The following is a 22,195-nucleotide window of genomic DNA, read 5'->3' as shown; positions in this document are numbered from 1 at the left end:
GAGAAACAACGGCAACGTCGGGCCGATCCAACCTACTTAATTGGCCAGAGAGGCCGAAGCCAAAAGGCGGCGACTACGCGAAGACCCAGAATATGCCAGTCGAGAGAGAGCCAGGATCGCTGCGAAGCATCGACGATTACGCCAAGACACAACAGGGCGGGAGGCCGTGTACGAGCGACGCCGAGCTCGCGCTTCAACCGGGGGTGCCAACGCTCGGTTTCAACATGAGTTCCTTTCGTTGGAGTTTGGACATTCCTGCCGAGTGTGCAATCGACTGTGGTTTGACTCGAACCTATCGACGATCGACACGGTTCGGTCTGTCGAGAAACGTGCACAAGGCAATGCATGTGTGTGCTGCGAGACATCTTTCCGGAGGCCACCGACCACGACGAGAGGCGGCTGCGTAGGACCTGTCGAGAAACGGTCTTACGCGGGAAGGTGCCGCAGTTCAGCTTGAGAAGCGGCTGCAAGTATCCATCCAAGCCAGCGGGACTACCGCGTTTGAACGAGGTGGCCCTAATAGACCAGCTTCGCTGTTTCAAACTTCGCGCGACGGAGTGTGAGTTGCCCGGTTATTTCTTTCTTTAAGCGTTGCTTGAAGCTAGGCAGACTATATTTTGGTATTTTCCGTATGTACATAAAAAGGTATTATTAATTAGTTAACTTCGCAAATAGTACAATCAGAGCATATGATTTGTCAACCAGAAAATTGTAGGCCATCACGAAAAATTCCCGATCCATCTTTCTGGTGCTCAATACGTGCTACGTAAAAGTGCTTTTGCAAGCCTTATAAAAAGCCCGCAACACACGAAAAAGGGCCGCGTGACTACTCGTGCGTTACCTTTCACGAGCTTTTGCGAGCTTCTGTCAGGATTGAAAAAAAGAATATTTTATATAGCACGTATAGAGCAACAGAAAGATGAATCGCGAATCTTTCGTGATGGCCTACTTTTGATAGACAATTTTGCTCTGATTAGGAAACTGCTGAGGAACACCAAATATTTGAGAAGTGAATATGAGAAGTTATTTAATTAATAATAAATGATCGTCTAATTAAGCGAAATGGGAGAAAATAGTAGGAGTGTGCGAATATTCGAAATTCCCTAATAACAAATAGAATAGTCTCCTATTCGATTTGGTCTTCGAATCGAATACTCACTAATCGTAGATGGGAATATTTTCGAATACATTTAGAATATTTGAAAACGTTAACTGCGCCCGAATAAACACAAAACTGGAGCAAAAGTACGGTAAATTTTGGCCCCTGGGGGCCTAGAGTAGACGTAAGACATCAGAACTTGCGCAGTGAAGCAGGCAACCTCACTTAAGTAGCCATACTTTACAGTCTTTATAGACAGCGATGATTCGCACTCTCTTCAGAGCCCTGTGCACGCGGAGAAACTACTTGCCTGCTCCTAATGCTTCATTTGTGATTTTAATAAACAACGCTTCATAAGATACTATGTAATGACAGAAAATTGCTAAATTTAAGACTACTGCGATGTGCAGCTCGTCTTTATTAATTGTGATCATGGTTTTTCATTATTCTAGAGCTATTCGCAAAGTATTCGATTCGATTCGCAATCCGATTCGTATTGGATTCGCTCTCAAAAATCACTATTCGCCCACCCCCAATTAAGATAGCCCGACTTGTTTCAAGCGACAACAAGTCACGTTACTTTGGTGCTGTCCAGCTACGTGGCACTCCCATAGTTCTAAAAAAACATTTTGGCACAAGTTACGTGGTACGCGCTGTATATGTTACAAGAAAAGGCAGAAAAAGGCGCAAAGGTGTGCGACGAAATGTCGAAGGCAGCTCAAAAATATCGTCATTCGCCTAATGACGTCATTCGCTACGTGGTGTCAGAATATCATGCCGCAGCAAACGCAGCTGCTTCCCTGAAAGCGCGTAGTATCTGCATCTTGCTTCTTCCCGTTCGCCAACGTGCACCTGAAGCAACGATTGATGTGGAGAAACGCAAACGTTAACGGCACCATGTGCAACATGGACACCTTAACATGTCAGCGCAAGTCCTTTCAGTCGCCTAGCTTTATGCGAAGAACCTTTCGTTTTGTTCTTGCTTTCTTTTTCTTCCTGCCTTCCGACAGCAGGGTCGCACCTTGTGTGGTTAAGCTTGTCCTTTCGCTCTGAATGATCCATTAGAGAGTTTTACCTCGTCCATATAACCGGGTTACCGGAGACGTAAACGTGAGCATCCCAGGGCGCCTCGACTTCCTCCTCGCCCGCCGCTACTTGCATGCAGCGGCGAGCGAGGAGGGCACCGAGGCACCCTAGACAACACCACCGAGACAAGAGAAGGCCTGAGCGCTCGGCGAGCGACGTCACGGAGAAGAGGCCGGCGGCGTGGTCGGGGATACGGGTTGAATGAAGGGATCGCGCCCTTATGGGTAACGTTAAGCAGAGCGCAGTTATTGTTTTTCACGCATAGTTGAGCAAATGGCCCGCAGAGAATAGAGTGTGTTCCATGATAATTTTATTTATGCAAAACTATTTACGTGCTGCATTATTAAAAGGCCCGTCCCTAATAATGAGAGGGTTCAATCTTAGGACTGAGAAAGAATTTCGGGTAAATGACGACAGGGAGCATGGCTTATATTGAAAAGTCACAGTGCTGCCCTCTTCTTCAGAGTAGTTTCTTTGACTTGATTTATCGTAGGCGTCAGAGAGTTTGCCGTTCATGCGACCACAGAAGTTCTCCAACAAAATGTTAGCACTGCAGCATAACACATATCTCATGACAACTTCACCGGTGTGCCCTTCTTCACATTTGGGACACATGTATTTATTCCAGTCTAGATTAGACTCTAAACGAATAATTTCGCTTTCGAGGCATTATTACACACAGTACCGCAGTCCACATATCTACAATACCTCAAATGAGTTTAGCAATGGAGATACAAAACATTCGTGCAACTGTGTAAAAAGAAACAGCTGCCTTATTCCGCAGAATTCCAGCTTTTCTCTTCTTTGCCTTAGCATTGGCACCCAATATTCTAACTGATCTTGCGGAAAGACGAACGCATGATTTTTCGGCCCCGATTTGTAATTGCTCCAGCAATTTGTCCCGCAGAATTTATTAGGCATATCCTGGCATGAACGTAATCCACAATCCGCGGCAATGAAGGCTTGCCGGACACACAACCGCAATCGCAGCACAAGCGCAGAGACTACATGCACGGTTCACGTCCAGAAAAAAAGTGCGCTCGGAAGCATGTCGCAGCATGCCGGGACTTTTCTAACCCCAAAGCTATGCAAGGAGCGGCAGGGTTCCCGGAATTAATCCAATTGTTATCGCCATCGTCGCCCACTCGGTCTTCCGCGTCTCATTTTCACCACAGGTGCGCCGCTCGTAGCTTCGTAGCACGCTGCACGGAACTTCTATGTGGGCCTCTTCTGCGTGACGTAGCTCAAAGAGAGAGGGTGCAGCCAGAAGGCCTTAAGTTCTTTAGCCGGTGTTGCCCTAGAGCAGCCACGTTTGTGGCGCCGTCTTGTGGCGTATTGTGTAACCAGCGTGAACACAGTGCTCTTGTTGCAACTGTCAGTCAGGTTTGCATATACTTCACTGCTTTCGTAAGTGTCATCAGTGATATGATCGTTAATATACATACATCTTTTAATTTTTCTTCGACAAGACCGCCCATGCCTCACAAAGGTATTTCGAACGCGCTGTGGGTGCACAAACATCACAAGGCGTCGCTACCAGCGTTGCTTTGCTGCCGTCCACGTCTCTGCTAAACCGATATTTTGTAAAGGACAATACGTATGCGCACAAGCTAAAGCTATCATCACTTCCTTAGTGCGGGAGTGCAATTGCGCTGGTAGCAGGGTTGTAATTCTTAACGTGCAAAAGGTCAGTTAACTCAGAAAATTTTCAAAACCGCGCTAAAACAAACTGATCGCGTCATGCGCCCTGTGATTGCCCTCCGTACTGTCACCTGTGCTTGATATCATTGGTGGCAATACTCTAGATTGGTGCCATGACACTCTGCGACGGTGGCGTGGAGCCTTTACAAGCGTAGTGAAATTGTGTCTCATATAAAAATAACATATAGAGTGAAAGAGTAGTTTCTTTCAGTAGGCGTATATCGTAGAACTGCAGTATTTCAAAAGAAAGCAGTTGCCCGGGTGAAAAATCAAAGCAGTCAGTAAGAAAACAATATGAACTGCTATGGTTACTCAAACATGAGTAAATCCATTCAGAATACGTCGGCATGTTAAGTTAACGGGCGACGTTAACCACATGAAGTCAGATCTGAAAGTAGATAGACACATATAAGGTAACTTCGCGAATCTTTGTTGAACAGATCATCACGAACTGTATATATGTGTATACTGCCTTTGCACAGTAGCGGTGCAATCTGCACATTGCCTGTATAATGGTCCCATAGAAGGCTACAGAGGCTACGCATATATGTGCGCCGCATCCTCTTGCAGCACCTCATATTTCTGGCGGGTTTAAACATATTATCTTTTCGTTTTCATCTTTCGTTTGCTCCAGATGCCTGCATGTGTCAATTTCCAGCCGTTCTCTCATTAGAACAAGGAGCTTAGCCACGACGTTTTCCTCTCTGCATTCTCTTTGGAATTAACAAGTCACTGTGGATTAGGGAGGAAATTTGATGTTTGACAGCTGTAAGATATCCACAAATTCATTTCAAAAGGACCTCACAAAACTTTGTCATGTATTCCTTTACCAGCACAGGGAACAAGTGGCGGTCACGAAGGAAGCTTTTGACACCGGCATTCCATTTTCGCGTCCTCGACAGTTGCGTAGGCATATTCAACGAGCAGACCCGGGTACTGGTGCAGAAGATCAGGGACTCGTCGCACTTGGACTTCGTCGACCTGTTTCCCATGATGACACACTTTACCCTCGACGTGCTGTGCGGTAAAGTGGCAGCTTATATAAACAATATTCCGCGAATCACAACGCTAATGCCAAACACGGTGTCTTGGAATCACAAACGCGCGCAGTTAACGTACCCAGTACGTATATTGTATAGTTTGAGGCGAACTGTGTAGCGAGATCAATGCCTCTCCGCACATAAAGGGTGTGGTTGCCCGAAAGCTTGGCTGATGACAATTTAGCATAGATATTTACTCGACCAAATGTATGTAACTGGACGTGGCCTTGCAAAGGGCTGTCATTTGTAATGGAGCCACTGCCAATGCCATAGTTAAAAGTGATGCGAATGTAGTGTAATGTCAGCAAACTGCCTCATGTCGGATTGCAGGTCCTTTTTTACATCAGAGTTCAATCCGGAAGACATGCCCTATAAAGTTCTCTGACGTATAGAATACCATGAGGGTCTACGGAACTCGCTGCCTTTGATTTGTTATTTCCTATGTTCTAAAGATAAGAACAAGAAATAAAGACACTTGTCTCTAAAGTGAATAAAAAAAAGAACATCAGTGTGTCGCTAAGTCAAAATTTTTATTATTGTCTTTTATGTTGAGCTCTCCTAAATGAGGAAATGTGTAGAGGGTCGCGTGCTCTCCGTGTAAACATTACAGAGTAATGCAGGCTTCTGTGCATGGGAAATGATGTTAAAAGAAAACAGCGTCCTTACCCCGTTCATTTCAATCTTTAAAGGAAAGAAGGTAATAATATATTGAATAAATAGGGGCGGGAGCCTGTCTTAGAGGGGTTCCGGTAAACTTTGCTTTGCCGGGCACCTCAAAGAAGCATGCCGTCCCAATTACGCATGCGTTCTGCATAATTTGTCGCATAAGTTATTCTTTGTTTTAAGAAGTATTAAGTTATTGCGTTTTACGCACCAGAACTGATTATGGCGCACGCCGTAGCGGAGGACTCTGGAAATTTAGACCACCTGATGTCTTTAACGAGCTCCTAAATCTAAGTACACGGGTATTTTCATATTTCGCCCCCATCGAAATGCGGCCGCTGTGGCCGGGATTCGATCGCGCGACCTCGTGCTTAGCAGCCCAATACCATAGCCACTAAGCAACCGCGGCGGGTATTCCTTGTTTTGTATGCACGGTGTCCCAACAATCATGCACTAAAATTGAAACGTATCCAAATGCCACGCAGCTAGACAGAACCAAGGTAGTGTTGCTTGCCGTCGCTTGGAGATACTAAGGCTATTTATTGCGTTCCGCCTAAAGACATACTCTTAATTATTTATCAACTTCTCAAATATTATAATTAGATGAAAAGTGTCAATGAGAAAATTGTAGAACCCGCCGTGGTTGCTCAGTGGCTATGGTGTTGGGCTGCTGAGCACGAGGTCGCGGGATCGAATCCCGGCCTCGGCGGCCGCATTTCGATGGGGGCGAAATGCGAAAACACCCGTGTACTTAGATTTAGGTGCACGTTAAAGAGCCCCAGGTGGTCGAAGTTTCCAGAGTCCTCCACTACGGCGTGCCTCATAATCAGAAAGTGGTTTTGGCACGTTAAACCCCATAATTTAATTTTTTTTAAATTGTGGAGCAACATGAAAAACTCCCTATAAATTGTCGTGCGACTGGCCGCTCGAAGCAGTTTCGCGTGTATTCGCGGACTTGTTTCACGCTCAAGAAAACACTTTTAGTATCACATATTGAGCAAACAGAAAGCTGTATCGGGAGTTTTTCATGTCACTGTACAATTTTCTCGCTAACGATTTTCATCTAAATATAATATTTGAAAAGTTGATTAATTAATTAAAACTAATTATGTTATTAGGCGGAATGCAAAATATAATCTGAGTATCTCCAAGTGACGGCAAACAACACTATTTTAGTTCTGTCCAGCTACGTGGCATTTGCATATTTTAAATCTTTATGCATGATAATTGGGACACCCTATATATGTAAAGTGAAGACGGATAATAAGCATAAATGAGCTCCATGCACAACACCGTTTTACCTTGTGAAACACAATGTGAATGTTTCTGCATTGAGGCACAAAAGAAGAAAGCACATCGTTGCGGCTCAATTTTAGAATGGAAATCAATGGGTTAAATATGTGGAATCGGGGCTGAGTTTCATTAAGTTTTTGTGCATTGATCTGGGTACGAGCCACCTACATTGGCAGCTGATCATTGGCAATGAAGGAGCCAGGAAGACAGGACAAGCCCCACGTGAAGAGTTCCATCATACATTAGATGCGAATTTCCTACGCCCAACGAAACAGCTACCGACATGACTCAACAAACAGAAGACGCACACTTCCGCTTAGGCGAGTGGAACTTCGAAAAGGAGGATACTGTAGTGGACAAATAAATTTGAATCGAGAGGGCACGGTAAATATTCACACCGACTATGGGCGGTATATAGTTGATCCCGTTTAGAAGTTACGCATTCCTTCCACTCTGAACAAAGAACTAGACACAGAACAATTCCTTAATTACTGGTATTGTTGGAAAGCCGTCAATAGAAATCTTGCAGTGACGTGCGAGTTTAAAGAGGATGCACTTAACTTGAGAATTGTTAAGAGAGAGAGAAAGCAAGGAAAGGAAAGGCAGGGAGGTCAACCAGACGAGAGTCCGCCTTGCTATCCTACACTGAGAGTAAGGGAACGGGGGAATAGAATGATGAAAAGAGGGAGCACTGAGCGCACGGGAGAGGATGCACAGGCACACTATAAGCGGTCTCTGAGATCGGCTCACTTCAGGTACTGGGGGCCTACCAACGTAAAACTATTCCCATATGTTTTTTATTCCTATCTCCTGACCTCAACTTTACGTAACCGTCGACGCAAGCATTGGGCGGTGACCCGCAGCGTTTCCTGAACAGCCCAATAAAACGCTCTCCTCGTTTATAGGAGGTAACTTTTGCTTGCTTTCAAAACGTATAACATTGCCTACATTGAGCGATTTTTCTTATCTAATTGGCTGTCAAGATGAGAGAAGCACGCTCAAGTGGAGTAGGTTACGATAGGGCGGAGTCAGCGCACTGAAAAAAACATAACCGCACGAAGAGGGAGGTGCCAGCGTCTGCGATTGGTCCACTTCCCCTTAGCTTGCAGTGGCTTGTCTAAAATCGCGGCGGCGTGCAACGGACAGTTAAAAATGCCGCCAAACCGGATACTCAGCAAAGAAGAGTTGGCAAAGCGATGTAGTATACGTGCCGAAATGGATCGATAACGTAACACGGTCACGCAAAAAGTTTTGTTATACGCAAATAAACCCATGCTCTCCGGCAGGTGCGAGTAGCTTATGACAGAGCGAATTGGAATAGAAAAGTTTGGAATAACTTTACGTTATAACGCACCAGAAGCGCTATAAGGTAAACCTATTCGAAGCTTTTCTATTCCAATTCTGCAATGAGCCCTCCACGATTGGTGAAAAAAATTTCGTGCCACCCCCACTTCGCCTGTCTGTCACGCTGCGTCACGTAAACCGCGATAGCTCCCCATTTGATATGACGTGTGCACACTGAATATGCATGATTAGATCGAACAAAAGAAAAATTATTTCTGAGTTAGACGACTTTTCGACATTAGCCCTCAGCTATTGGCAAAAGCTCTCGGGCTGCGCCCACTTCGCCTATCCAGAAGGCAGCGTCACGAGAGAGAGAGAAATTTATTTACAGAAAGGCAGAGAGGTCGGCCTGAGCTATAACTTGCTCTGGCCTGCTACTCTACACTGGGGAAGAGGGACGGGGAGGGAAAGGGCTGATGAATGATGATGGTATAAGGAAGAGATGCGTAGATACAAATTCACAGAGTTGTGGACTCTCTAAAGCCGTGCGTCCAGCGCAGTGGCTTAAAGAAAAGCTATAGCGGCTCTTGTTACCAGGGCTCCGCTGTTTGCATTAGGCCAAGGACCTAAAAGAAACTCGTCCGATAGCGGTCTCTCGTGGATCTTTGCAATGGAAGAGACAAGTTGCTGTCGTTCTTGCGCGTAGGCGGGACACACACAAAATATATGTTCAAGTGTTTCTGGCACCTCACAGCATTCACAGTTTGGGCTAGTATCACTGGCACCTATCATATGTTTATAACGGTTGGTGAATGTGACACCAAGGAGAATCCAGTGCACCATGCTCGTGTGGCTTCATTTGAGCTTGTGAGGCATACGAAATATCATTTCTTGGTCCCATTTGTGTAATCGCTTGTGTCGTCGATCTGGTTGGGTCCAGTGTTCTAACGTAGAGTTGCGGTTTACGCGACGAAGTAGGGCGTTTGTGTCTGTACGTGAGAACGGAATGCGTACTTCACAAGCATTATCTAAAGCAGTTTTCGCTTCAGCGTCTGCCTGTTCGTTGCCGATCAGGCCACAGTGTGAGGGTATCCACTGAAAGGTGACATTGTGGCCATTTCTAGTTGCGTGGTCGAGGCGTTCTATAATTTCTATAGCCATGGAATAATACGGGATCGTCTGAAGACACAGTCAATCGTTTGAAGAGCTGGCTTGCAATCGCAGAATATCGCCCATGCATTAGGAGGCTCCTCGGAGAGAAATCGAAGTGCCTCCCGGATAGCAACAAGTTCTGCGGCAGTTGATGTTGAGCTATGGTCTAGTTTAAACCGCCGAGCGATGAACATATGTGGAATGACGAAGGCTGCAGTGGAGGCATATGGTGTGACAGAGCCATCGGTGTACACGTGTACAGTATCTCCGTACTTTGCAGAAATGTGCCACAGGGTGAGTTGCCTGAGGCCAATAGATGCAACCGATGACTTTTTAGTAATTCCAGGTATCTGCAATGTAACGACAGGTTTAGGCAGAACCCACGGGGGTATTCTTGGAATACAGGCGGGAGAAAATCTCGATGGCAAAACGCTGTGATGGCGCGATATAGTCCTTGAAAAGCTGGAACCTGGGCGGGTGGCAGGGAGCGATGACAGAGGATGGTGCCTGTGTCGGGTCAACACGCGAAGGTACATTCGAAGAGGCTCACAGAGCAAGTATACCCCAATAGGACAAGCTCGAGCTTCCGCTATTGTTCCATTGGTTGACGTGCATCGTGGGAGGCCTAAACATGTGCGCAATGCTTGAGCTTGAATGCTCTCCAGCGTGCCCACACAGCTAAGTCCCATGCTTGAGAGCGCCGGAATGCTGTACCGTATATACATTACGAATAGTGCTTGGTACAATTGGAGTATTGACGACTCCGAGGGGCCCCATCTTGTTCCTGCCTCGACGCGAACAAAGCCGCGAAAACTCACCGCGTCAAAGTGACATGTGCGGCTTAAAGATGCATTAAGATGCCGAACAAAAGTTTTTTTCTTTTTTCTTCTGCATAGCCGGAGACTGCCCCGTTCCGTAAGGAATAAAAGATGGTTGCCCACCGATCGCTCAGGCACTGGCTACTCGAACCTGCCGGAAAGCATGGATTTATCTGTGTGTAATAAAATTTTTTGCATGGCAGTATAATGTTATCGAGCCCTTCCGGCTCGTTTATGAGATCGCTCTTCCTACTCTTCTTTACTGAGACTCCGTTTCAGCGGCATTCTTACCCAGTCATTGCACCAGCCACCGCAAGCTAAGTACGGGGGAGTAGAACAATCGCAGACGCCGGTACCACCCTCTTCAGCCGATTATCTATTTTCACTGCGCTGGCTCGGCCCCATCGAACCACTCTCCACTTCAGCGTGCTCCTCGCCTCTTGTAAGCCAATTAGATAAGAAACAATGCTCAATGTAGGCAATGTTAATCGTTGAGAAAGCAAAGTTACCTCCCATAAACGAGGAGAGCGTCTGATTGGGCTGTTCAGACAACACTGCCGCTCACCGCTCGATGCTTGCGTAAGCGTTTACGTAAATTTGTCGCCAAGAGACTGGAATAAAAACAGATTAGAATAGTTTTACGCTATATGGCCCCTGTACTAGTGCACGAATCACTTTTTGTGCCAGTGACCGATGTGGCCACGATCGGAATCTCTTTAACTCAGAGAACGGTCTCGAGTCCAGTCGGTTTAAAGTTGTCCGGCGAGAGAGGCGTTGTACGTCGTAGAGAGGACAAATACACGATATGTACTCGATGGTTTCCTCGCACCTAAATGAGTCACACATCGCGCTCTCAGCCATTCCCATACGACAGAAGTAACTGTTCGTGAACGCCACTCCCAGCAGCAAGCGGTAAGAGTTGTTAAGGGCATTTAAACAGTCAGTTGGCTGAAAGTGAATCCAGTTGTAATGTTCGATACCTATGAGCTTCGAAAATGGAGGGTTATACTGAATACTTTTATCCTTCAAAAACAAGGGAGGGGGGTGATGGTACAGTACCCAGCTAGGAAAGTTAGTATAAAAACATGTTTCATTAGATGCACGCAGCGATATATTAAGATATTTTCGGTTCTACAACTTGCAAATGAGCAAATAGTAAATAGTCGCCACGACCGAGAACGTCCTTTTGAAGCAGTTCGTTCACAAGATAGCGAGACAAAGATAGAGAGGCTAAGTTTTAAAATAATGGTTCCAGGCCCATTCGGGGAATTGGCTGAAACGAAAGGAGCTATACATAAACTTTCTTCCATGGCAGGCAGTGTCCAATATTTGCGATGCCCTCGTATAATGCGGCCTTTATTCAACAGTATACTCAGAGAAATAAAATGTCATTTCTGAAATCACATGCTTCAATTCAAAGCAAAGACATTTTATTCCTTCTTCTGAAAATTCAAATATTCGCTATGTTTAATAATGGCTTCTCAGTGCTCCTGTTCCCAGCAAATATGCTTTCGCGTGCATAGAGTGCTTTCGTATCGTATACCTCTTGTGTTATGTGGTTAATAGTGCATCTAATATCGTCTGATACTATAGTGGGGTGCAAAATATACAGCAGTACTTCTTATCATGTCATGAAAGTGGACTTTGTTATAAGGGGTATTTACTTTAAAGCAAGAGGCTCTAAAAAAGCCGTAGTAACGCGGGGAGTGCATTCGAACAGTCGGATAGCTCGTAGAACGTAGCCCATTGAAAGAAAGATGTGCTCGATAAGCGCATACGTTACAACAGAAAAATTCTGCTCACGTCCTTCAGCAGCTGCCTAGTTTCTCGGTTATGATCGTCCTGATGTAGCCCCAATCCCAAGGATCTGCCTTCACGTCCTGGAGGGACCTTCGCAGCTGTGATATAGTTACTAGCGCTAACAAGACTAACGAAATAAAATATATGTGGGACAGGACAAGCACTCTGTCCTGTCCCACCTTTTTTCCCCTTAGTCTTGTTAGCGCTAGTAACTATGTCACAGCAAATGCATGAACACCAACTGGCCCAGCATTTTGCGTTAATTACTCGGCCTTCACAGCGCTCGTTGGTGTATCCAGGTTGATACGAAGTACAGCGAAGTGCCACCGCGTATGCTGCGCCGAACTGTCTCGTGTCCCGTGTAGCACTCCATTCTAAGCGGAGTCTAGCACCACTTCATTTTCAACGATCTGCTCCAGTCTAGGTGGATTGGGAGTGGACGCGTCGTAAATCTTCGACTAAGGCAATTTCGTTATAGTGAGGGTTTATTGTAAGTTCACACGCTTTCAATAGTTAGGAGACACACTTATAAGTAAGTAGAAAGTAAAGAAGGAAAAAAAAGCTAAACCATGAATAACGCAAGGCTTCGTTTCTGAAGGAACAGCCCAGCGTTTCTTAAACACTGGCTAACATCTTCAAAAAGTCACGGACGAAGAATATTGCGTAGCTGTTTGTAATGCCGTGACAAAAAGTTGTACTCCATTTATTCAGAGCGTTCTTATTTCTCATAGAGTCATCCATGGGAATACAGCTGGGTGCACAGGGGACCAGTCAACATAACTACTTTAAGAACCTGCATACGTAAGTATATCCCATAAAATATCCAGTCTTCGGGCCTGTAAGGTGTTTTGAATAAGTATCTAAACTGTACTGCATGAAAAAAAAAAGTTACAAGTACTTTACTGAGCTTTTCCGGTGTCGCCGCGAGCGCTTGCAGCCTGCTGAACTGTGGCATGGAGAGGCTAAGCAAGCCATGGCTGTGGTGGAACACAGCCTACAACCTGTCTAGACAAAAGAGAAAATTTACAAGGGCTGCCAAGGACCTCAACAATTTTGTCAATGAGGTATGCTTATGAAAACCGGGACATGTGGGATAAACAGTCGATCGGTGTTCTGTGCACTTCTGTAGCAGTGTAAGAAAAATTTGGCCCTTACCATAGGGCCAAATCCATCTCAATCGGTGAGAGCCACACAAGAGCACGTCGGTAGCTCATCACCAGCACTTAGCATGCAGGGTGATAAAGGCTCAATTGCCATACTATAACACGATGGACATTATTCAGATATTGAGAATCATTTTCTCTCTGCTCATATGTACCACATAGGCAAGTTTTTATGCCTGAGCTCCGTGATCGCTTCTCATTGTTTCTCAACGGAGAATTCGAGCCGTTAATGAATTAATCAGCCGTTGCAAGCTGTTATTAAGAATTCGCCCTCTCCACATGTGTTGTTATATCTTATTGTCTGAACACATGAAAGGCCAAAGTAGTGAAGAGGTGTTGACCACGGTGGCGAAATTGCTGAATTGTTTTTAGAGATTGACAAATTTAGTGAACTGCTCAGTAGAACACATACGTGGTAGGTTTTGTGCTATCTTGTATCCAACAATAAGACAACTCGAGTCGTTTTTCTTTCTTTTCTGGCCCCTTGGCGATCTTGTGGCAATTGCATTCTTAAGAAGGAAAACATATATAATTCAAAAGTTACAGTTAAAACACCTCGATATATATATATATATATATATATATATATATATATATATATACAGGGCCTTTCTTTAGCTGCACTATTTATTTTATCGTGCAGGTAGCGGAATTATAACCCTCTTTCTAAAGTACTCGATGAGGCGGCCGTTACTACTACTAGAGTACAAAATGCTTATTTTAATAATTAACATATTTGCGCTCATTAACTTTTTTAATGAATCACATTGTGGTACACATTTCACTCTATGAACTGTAACTAGTAGTATCGATTTAGAACGAATTCTCAGGACTACGGTAGTTTCGAGGTATTAATTTTTTTGAAATGCCTCACAAAATGCATTGTCGTTCCAGTTACTTTAGTGCTTCAGTGCATATAACAGCATTTTCTTTAAAAAAGTAAGTGGAACAACAGTCAATATTTTACCGCCAGTTCGACGGCGCATATCACGAAAGCAGTGCCATCCTCAAAATTCGTTCTATGTCGATATGCCTTGCAGACTTACCGACCGCAATTTGTAGATTGAAATATGTGCCGTAAAATTATTAACTGAAATTTATGTATTGCAATTATGTTAATTATTCAATTAAGCATTTTGATTCCTCGTAGAAGCAATGACCGCCTTATTCAGTAATATAGATCAAGGGTTAGAATTTTCCTATCTGTCGCAGGCAATTTTTTTAAAATTTGGTGCAGCTGAATAAAATACCGCGTTTATAGCCGAATGTGATCAATGCCCCATTGCGATGTAAAATCCGTTTCACTGTAGAATAATTGTAAACTTGTGCAAAAGCAGTATAAAGAATTGCACATGTAGTAAGAAAACGAGTACAATGAATGCATCGACGTCGCATAACTGGGCACGAAAGTGCGGACGCTATATTTGGCAGCTTTTGAAAATTCTCTTAGTGGTTTAATAGCCCAGTGTAAGTAACATTCATCGATGCTTACATTTTCATGCGACTAACGGAAACTCCGGCTTTTAGTTGTCGCTTTTATTTCAAAAATATTCATTATCCCAGAAGTATGATCGCTGTAGCGCTGCAGCCGGCCGCATGGTCGGTAGCGAAAATGGCGCTTAGCCACCAGGTGGTGCTGCCCCCACACAGCGGCCATAAACGCATCATTTTGAAAATGGGATATGTAGTTGGGAAAGAGAGCAAGGAGGGCAAAATGGCCAGTCCAAATTTGAACGCTGAACAAATAACAAATGTAGTCACTAGAGTCGAAGAAGAACTTGGCAAATGGCCAGGTGAAGAGTGGGAATATAGTGCGCTTCTAAGTGTAGTAATGACAGAAATACGGAAAGAGAAACAACATGTTCGTTAGAAAGGAAAAAAGAAACCGAAAAACTGATGGAACAGGGAGATACGAGAAGCGATTGCCGAACGACAGAAAGCATCCCGAGAGCACAGGCAGGCAAAGAAGGCGCAGTTGCCGCAGGATGAAGTAACCAGTAAATGGGAAATATAGCAGGAGAAAAAGTATATGGTTCAAATACTGGTCAAGCAACGATAAAAGGTGAAGGTGAACGTTGGTTGTCAGAAATACGTGAGAAAAAGAAGGCCGCACCTAGAATATTTTGGAACCACATAAAATTATTAGGAAGGAGGTCAACAACAATCCAACAACATATCCCAGACGAAGATGGAAACAAACTGGAAGGGGAAGTGGCAATAAATTACATCCGAAAAATAATAGCCGAGTCTTTCCAAGGCAACGACCAGGTTGTATTTGAAGAAAAAAAGAGCATGAAAGGGACCTAGGTGGAAAAGGAGCTGGTGCTGACAAGTTTCAACTGGAAGAAAGCCGAAGAGAAAATTCCTAAGTGCACAGCCACAGGGCTAGACGAGGTTCCCGTTAGGCTGATTGATTAACTAGAACCAAAAAGTAAGGAAGCTCTGGTGAAAGCAGTGTAAAAAACTTTAAAGGATAGACGAATACCAGACAGTTGACGACAAAGTAGAATGAACTAAAATTATACAGGTAAGGGGGAGAAAGAGGGAATTCATTCGTATAGGCCGTCGACCATTACATCTGGTAATATAAAGGCTAGCAATGCAGGCAATCAAATTAAAGCTGCAAGCATGGGCAGAAAACAATAGCATTTTGGGGAGAACTTCAGAATGGCTTCAGAATAGGTAGACATTTGGATGATAACTTATCTGTTCTTACTCAGTGCATTGAAATATCAAAAGCAAAAAGCACACTGTTATATGTGGACTTTTTAGACATTACAGGAGCGTATGACAACGTAGACCGCAACATTTTGTGGGATATTCTGGAAGGGGAAGGCTTAGGTGACAATCGTCTACAGTTTTTGAGAGAGATTTACTTAGAAAATACCGTTTGCGTTGAATGGGAAGCGATGAGGAGCGAGGAGAAAGTTGATATCAAGAAGGGACTAAGGCAGGGGTGCCCTTTATCCCCATTGCTATTTATAATGTAGATGGTGAAGATGGAGAGGGCGCTAGAAGGAAGCAATATCTCGTTTAATCTCTCATACAAACAGGCGGGTACAGTAGCAGAGCAGCAGCTTCCAGGTATATTTCATGCGGACGGCATTGTGTTGCTAGCTAACAAGCAAAGTGATTTGCAACGTCTGGCTAATATCTGTGGACAGGAAGGCAATAATTTAGGTTTGAAGTTTAGTGTTAGAAAATCAAATGTTATGGTATTCAATCAAAAGAGTGAAAAGACAGTGGCAATACAGGGCCAGCAAATACCTCGGGTAAGATAATATAAATACCTTGGTATATGGATAAACGAAGGAAATAGATATATGGAAACACGGGAAGAAACAATAACAGTAAAGGGGAAGAGAAACGCAGCCATAATGAAGCACAGAGAGCTATGGGGATACAATAGGTACAAGGTGCTATGATGTATGTGGAAAGGTGTAATGGTTCCAGGACTTACTTTTGGAAATGCCGGTTGTTTGCTTTAAATCAGGGGTACAATAAGGACTCGATGAGAACCAAAGGTCAGTGGGACGCCTCGCATTGGGCGTTCACGGGAAGACAACAAAGGAAGCTGTGCAGGGTGATATGGGCTGGACTAGTTCTGAAGTGAGAGAAGCTCGCAGTAAAATTGGTTATGAAGAACGACTGAACAATATGGAAGAAAGTAAACAGGCTGGGGGAGTGTTGATGTATCTGTACAGGAAAAACATTGATTCACAGTGGAGGAAAAGAACTAGGAAGCTTACCAACAAGTATGCGGCCTGTAGGGTGGGCAACACAGTAACAAAGAACGTCAAGCGGAAAGTCAGAGGCTGAAATAATCTCATGGGTGGCGGCAATGGAAAAGAAACCTGCCATGAGTAACTACTTAAGCGGTAAAAACGAAATCAGGAAAGAAACAATTTATGATATTTCAAAGGGAAGCTGATTACTTTTCGAAGCAATATCAGGATGCCTTAGAACACGCACCTATAAAGCGAGATATAAGAAGGAAGAAGAAGCATGTGCTTGCTGCCGTAAAGCTAGGGAAACGATGGAGCATCTTTTGTTAGAATGCGAAGACGTCAGCCCAGCCGTTGCTTTAGGCACCACTGGCCTCCTTGAAGCCCTTGGGTTCAGCGAGAGCAGTGGAAAAGTAAACGTGTCCACAATGGAGATTAGCAAGAGGCAATTGGAAGATTGGTGGAAGAAAAGCAGGGAAACGGCAAAAAACGGAGACGTACAAAAGCAAAGTTTGCAATAGGGGATCAGAAAATTTGGTTGTGGGAGTTGATAGGGTTTTCTTTTTTCTTTTTTTCTTTTTTTAACTTAGGTAGAACATTAGACAGTATAATAGCAAGAGCTTGGTGGCACAACCCACCGCCACGTTCCAAAGGGGACGCTCATAACATCCATCCATCCAGCGGCCAGCAGAACACCGCGACTGCTGGGCGACTGTCTCTTTTTTCTTCAGAATGAATGTAGCCGCGGTCGCCCGCGGGGCAGACATCAAAGAGTATAACTAAAGAGAACTTGGTATTTTCGTTTTATCGAACCTGCGATTGAGTCGCCTACATGTTTTGCGAACGTCGGTCTTACATAAATGGAGGAAGTGTCTTCAGACGGAAGAGAACTAAACTGTGACACGTCATTTAAAGCTCGCTCTATAGCCGCATTAGTACAAGCAGCAGTTATGCAGTACCCATCGAATACCACCGAATGGCACATGGCAAATAAAAGGATAAATTCTTATGAAAGAAGCTTAATTATCAGAAGCACTAAGTCCTTCCTATAGTGATCGCCATGTTCATTGCCGTTGTACAAGCAAGAAGCATTAGCCACGCTGTTCGCCTCGTTTTCTTTCTTTCTTTTTTTTTTTTTGTTTTTCTTTTTTAGCTGACTTTACGACACGAAGGGAAATCTCTAAGCGAAGTTTCTCGTAAACTGCTACGCGTCTTATTCGTTGAGCTTTGCGAAATATGCTTTCCTGGATTTCTTTGTTTGATCAATATCTCTTCCTTTATCTTTCTGCAACAAAGGTTATTAGAAAACGAAAAGAGATACTCAGACAAGAAAAAAACGGGGACAAGAAAGACCAGACTTCCAAATTTTCGAAAGCGTTCCTAGATGTTCTTCTAAGGCATCACTTGCAAGACTCTACCCTTTCCGAAGACGACATTATGGAAGAAGTGAACACGTTCTTGTTCGCGGTGAGTCTTTTGAACTCATTACGCTGATATTACAATAATATTTTAAGGAAGTTAAGCGGATGCAATGCAGTTGTACAAGTCGTTTGAATTTCTTTTGCTACGCCTGCGCAAATAATGACTGCGGGACTTTACGATAAACTAACTTCCGTAAAGGCGAAAACGACGCAAAATAGTAAAACCCTGGTGGCAATTCTCTGTAGCCGCAGTGTGCATGTATATGTATCCATACTCGACTTAAAGCAAAAAATAAAAGCGAGGACACAAGAAGGAAGACCAGACAGGACGAGCACTACTTCGAACAAAATTTTATTCTCGCAAGAAAATGCCTATTTATCAGTAGAAACAGATCCAAAGCAAAGTACACCATTGGGCAAGCGTGCTCCATACCCCCTAAATAGTCTAATAAAGTTCTATAATTTTTATTGGGGACGCGGCTATGCTTATTCAAAAAAACTCTGAGAGCATTAGATATAGAAAGAAGCTCTGACTGAGGCCCTTATTGTGTGGGCACTGATAGTGTTCGATTTGCAGCGAAAAAGATTCTTCGAGATATGCTATTTCACTTGTGTGAAGGTTTATCGAGGGCTGGCTGACACACGTGGAACCATTTTTTTTTATGTAAAAAGGTTCAACAACCTGCCTAGTTGTCCTATCTTGGTGCTGGAAAAAAAATGATGTGTCTGCAGAACGGGTTCACATCCGCATTGTCGGCAGTGTGCGGCAAGATGCGAATATGGTGACCGTTTGATGGAGCTGTGGTGCCCTCTAAGTCTAATGTTTAGGCAGCGGTCTGTCTGCCCGATGTCTTTTCGTCCACATGAAGAAAGAATGAGGTACGCAACACTACAGGCACAAGGAACGGAGGTTATGCCATGTCTCATGGTACTATGAAATTGTTTTGGAATTCCCTTCCTGCGCATGCGCTTTTGAAGAGATCGACAAATAGCGCCCAGCTTGTTCTTAGCAGTTCAAACATCAGCATTACATCGGGAGGCCACTCTTTTTGGACGATGCGAAAGCCCACGAATTTGCGGCATTACCACATATTCTGTTCTCTACCCCTTCGTTTGGTGCACACTTCGCTCTTACCTTGATGGCCCTGAGGCACTTCAAGCTGGCTGTTCTAATAACAGATTCTGGGTAGCCAGCTTCACGAAGTTTTTCACAGCGAAGCTGTTTATTGCTAGGGTTCCGTGCTCTTTTCGTGTCCCTCAACAAATCTGTGAGCTAAAACTATCATCATCAGCAATGGCTCGTGCCACTGCTCGCGCGTTCGTCGTCGTCTTCTACCACTGCTGGTTTGTTGGCGCGCCTAGGCGTAACGGCGCGAACCGCACAGCTGGCTCCGTTGCCGCTCATCATGCCAGCGTTCCCATACTGGCCCTCCATCTCCTAAGGCGCTGACGGCACTGGCCCGCTTCCGGTCGGTGCAGTGATTTCCGTCTCAAATTCTTTGCCTCAATTTATTGCGAAATGAAAGCACGAATGTATATAACGAATGTATGACATGAAGGAACGCGGATGTATAAAAATAAATGTTTGTGCGTAGCTTTCGCCACGATGACCACCGATCAAGGCAATAAATGCGTTCGTAGCTCTTCAAAATTTGGTGTCACCTCTTTGTCGTGTGCTACAAGCTTCGCTGGTCATCCACCTTCACAGAGTGGAATGGCTCATGATTTTTTGACCTGACCATCCACTGTGCTTACTTTTAGCGCAGCTTTATACATGTTTTCATTTAGCGATATAGTGGCTGGCGCGGTAAACTTGTCTCGTGCGGCACGTTGCCAACGGAGCGAAGTGTGGCGCGACTGCCTCGCTAATCGGGATATCGCCAGAGGCTGCGCTTGTGTTACGCGTGGGTGCGATTCACAGCAGCCGTCGCAGACAGACCTCCGCTCATGCAGCGCTTTGTTTCCATATATGGTATCGGAGGCGCCACCGATGAACAGACGACGCGCACTACTCTGGCGCTGTCTTGTAGCCATCGTCGCCGCAGAGCTCGTCTTGCGCGGGATTACGGTTTTCTTCTCACGCTTTCGCCATACCCTCCTCCTCGTGCTCTATTCGCTATAGCCGTCTTTCATTCCCCGCTGCGCTCCGCGTTCGCTCTATATGATCCTTCGCTGTGCTAGTTCTTTCGGTTACGCCGAGCACGCCGAGGGACGCCGACGTCGGCGCTAGTCGTAGGAACGGCACCTAAGGGCTGCGCTCTAAAATGTTCTTGTTCAAAATCAGGATAAATTTATTTCTGGCTACTCAACGACCACCAACCTTGTCGCCTTTATGATGCAGGTTTTCGCGCCCGTCACGCAAAGGAGGCAAGTTGATGCTGTGTACTACAACCTCAGCCGAGCCTTTGTCGTAGTCAGTCATCCACCTACTACTCGAGAAGCTTGCGCACTACGGTGTTGAAGCTGCTATTGTAGCTATACTACCCAGCTATCTCCTCGATAGGTGCTGTTTCGTGAGCGTCTATGATCAATTTTCTTTTGTTTTATTGAGTATCTAGTGGTGGAGGGCATGCTTTAAAGTTCCGTGTTTGGGCCCGCTTCTCTGCTTCATTTCCACCAATGACGTTTCTGAGCAATCCAGAAGTCGTCATTTCTTCTTTATGCTGACGACATCAAAATATTTAAGGGGATGCGAGCACTGCCTAGCCTAGTCGAACCTAGCCTCATTCTCTAAATGGTACCACTTAAAAGGGCCCACTCTAAATTCATCGAAAGTCTGAATTGTGTCATATTCGCGTAAAATCCACAATATCGTCTTCCCTTGTCCTGTTGCTTATCCAGTGCTGACGAGGGCTGCTCAAATAATCAACCTTGTGCTTTGTGATAGCACGTTAAGCTTCTCCACCCATTCTAAGCTCATAGTATCCCGAGGCCTGGGCACGTTTGGTTCTGTCTGCAGACATACAAGAAAATTTAGTGCCCGACTTCCCTTCCGCAAAGTGCTCACACCAATATGTATCCCGATACTTGAATATGCATCAGCAGTAGTGGGGAATTCCACAAGCAATCCAAATTGCATTTTAGTTTAGCGTGTGAAGGAAAAGTTCATGAGTAGACATAAACATCGTTCTCTTACCTCACGCACAAACAAATTTTCCAGTTTAAGTAATCATCCTACACTTCCGTCTATTAGCTGAAGGCATAATTGTAGCGATTTCCTATTTTCGTACATCCTCATTCATGGAATTATTACATGTTCTGTTCTACTACCTTCTGTTTCACTGCGGGTTCCGCAGAAGACTACGAGGGAACACAGGCCTTTCCAGGTTCCTGCCTCTTTCAGCAGACACTCGTCTCTCCACAGAATGCAAAATCTTTACAATTGACACTTTCTTCATCTGGATATCTTTCAAAACGTGTTGTCTTTCTGTTCCGAGCTTCGCACTTTCTCCTGAGCCTTCTTTCTAACTGCGTTCCTCTCCCGACTTCCCATAGTTTCTCTCACCTTCCGCACATTATTATTATTATTATTATTATTATTATTATTATTATTATTATTATTATTATTATTATTATTATTATTATTATTATTATGCTGGCAAGATGATTCTTGGATCAAGTCCTAGAACTTTTGAGGCACTTCCCCCTTGCCAGTTTCAGTGAACGACACACGTTTGAACGTACTCTGAGGTCATACATTTGTTTCTCTGCAGTTGATAATTTGTGATCAGCATCACATGACCTTTCATCGCTTCAAGGCTTCAGTTTGTACTTGCAATGCATGTTGTATTTTGAATAGTATGCATAGTGATGTTTTAGTTACGGGTTTATAATCAGCATGCCATCTGATTGTTTACAGTTCCTTGCGGTTGCTTGTTTTGCGTTTACATTTATTGTGAATTTTGTTTCGTCTTGGATTAGCAATGCTTTACTAGCAATGCAGGTTGTGA

General features: G+C 44.4%; 1 protein-coding gene across 1 annotated transcript in view; it reads left to right on the top strand.

The window, feature by feature from the left end:
- Positions 1–22,195, top strand: part of LOC126547441 (cytochrome P450 4C1-like) — a 70,798-nt gene that overhangs the window by 32,711 nt on the left and 15,892 nt on the right. Inside the window, exons 4-8 of the mRNA XM_072288112.1 lie at positions 4,720–4,910; positions 12,668–12,737; positions 12,874–13,000; positions 16,593–16,623; positions 18,050–18,291. Of these exons, the coding sequence (XP_072144213.1) occupies positions 4,720–4,910; positions 12,668–12,737; positions 12,874–13,000; positions 16,593–16,623; positions 18,050–18,291 (661 nt within the window). The remainder of the gene's footprint in view (positions 1–4,719; positions 4,911–12,667; positions 12,738–12,873; positions 13,001–16,592; positions 16,624–18,049; positions 18,292–22,195) is intronic.

The sequence above is a fragment of the Dermacentor andersoni genome, chromosome 1, assembly GCF_023375885.2.
Source record: "Dermacentor andersoni chromosome 1, qqDerAnde1_hic_scaffold, whole genome shotgun sequence".
Lineage (NCBI taxonomy): Eukaryota > Metazoa > Arthropoda > Arachnida > Ixodida > Ixodidae > Dermacentor > Dermacentor andersoni.
The sequence above is the reverse complement of the archived record's forward strand: the minus strand, read 5'-3'. Positions and strand labels throughout refer to the sequence as shown.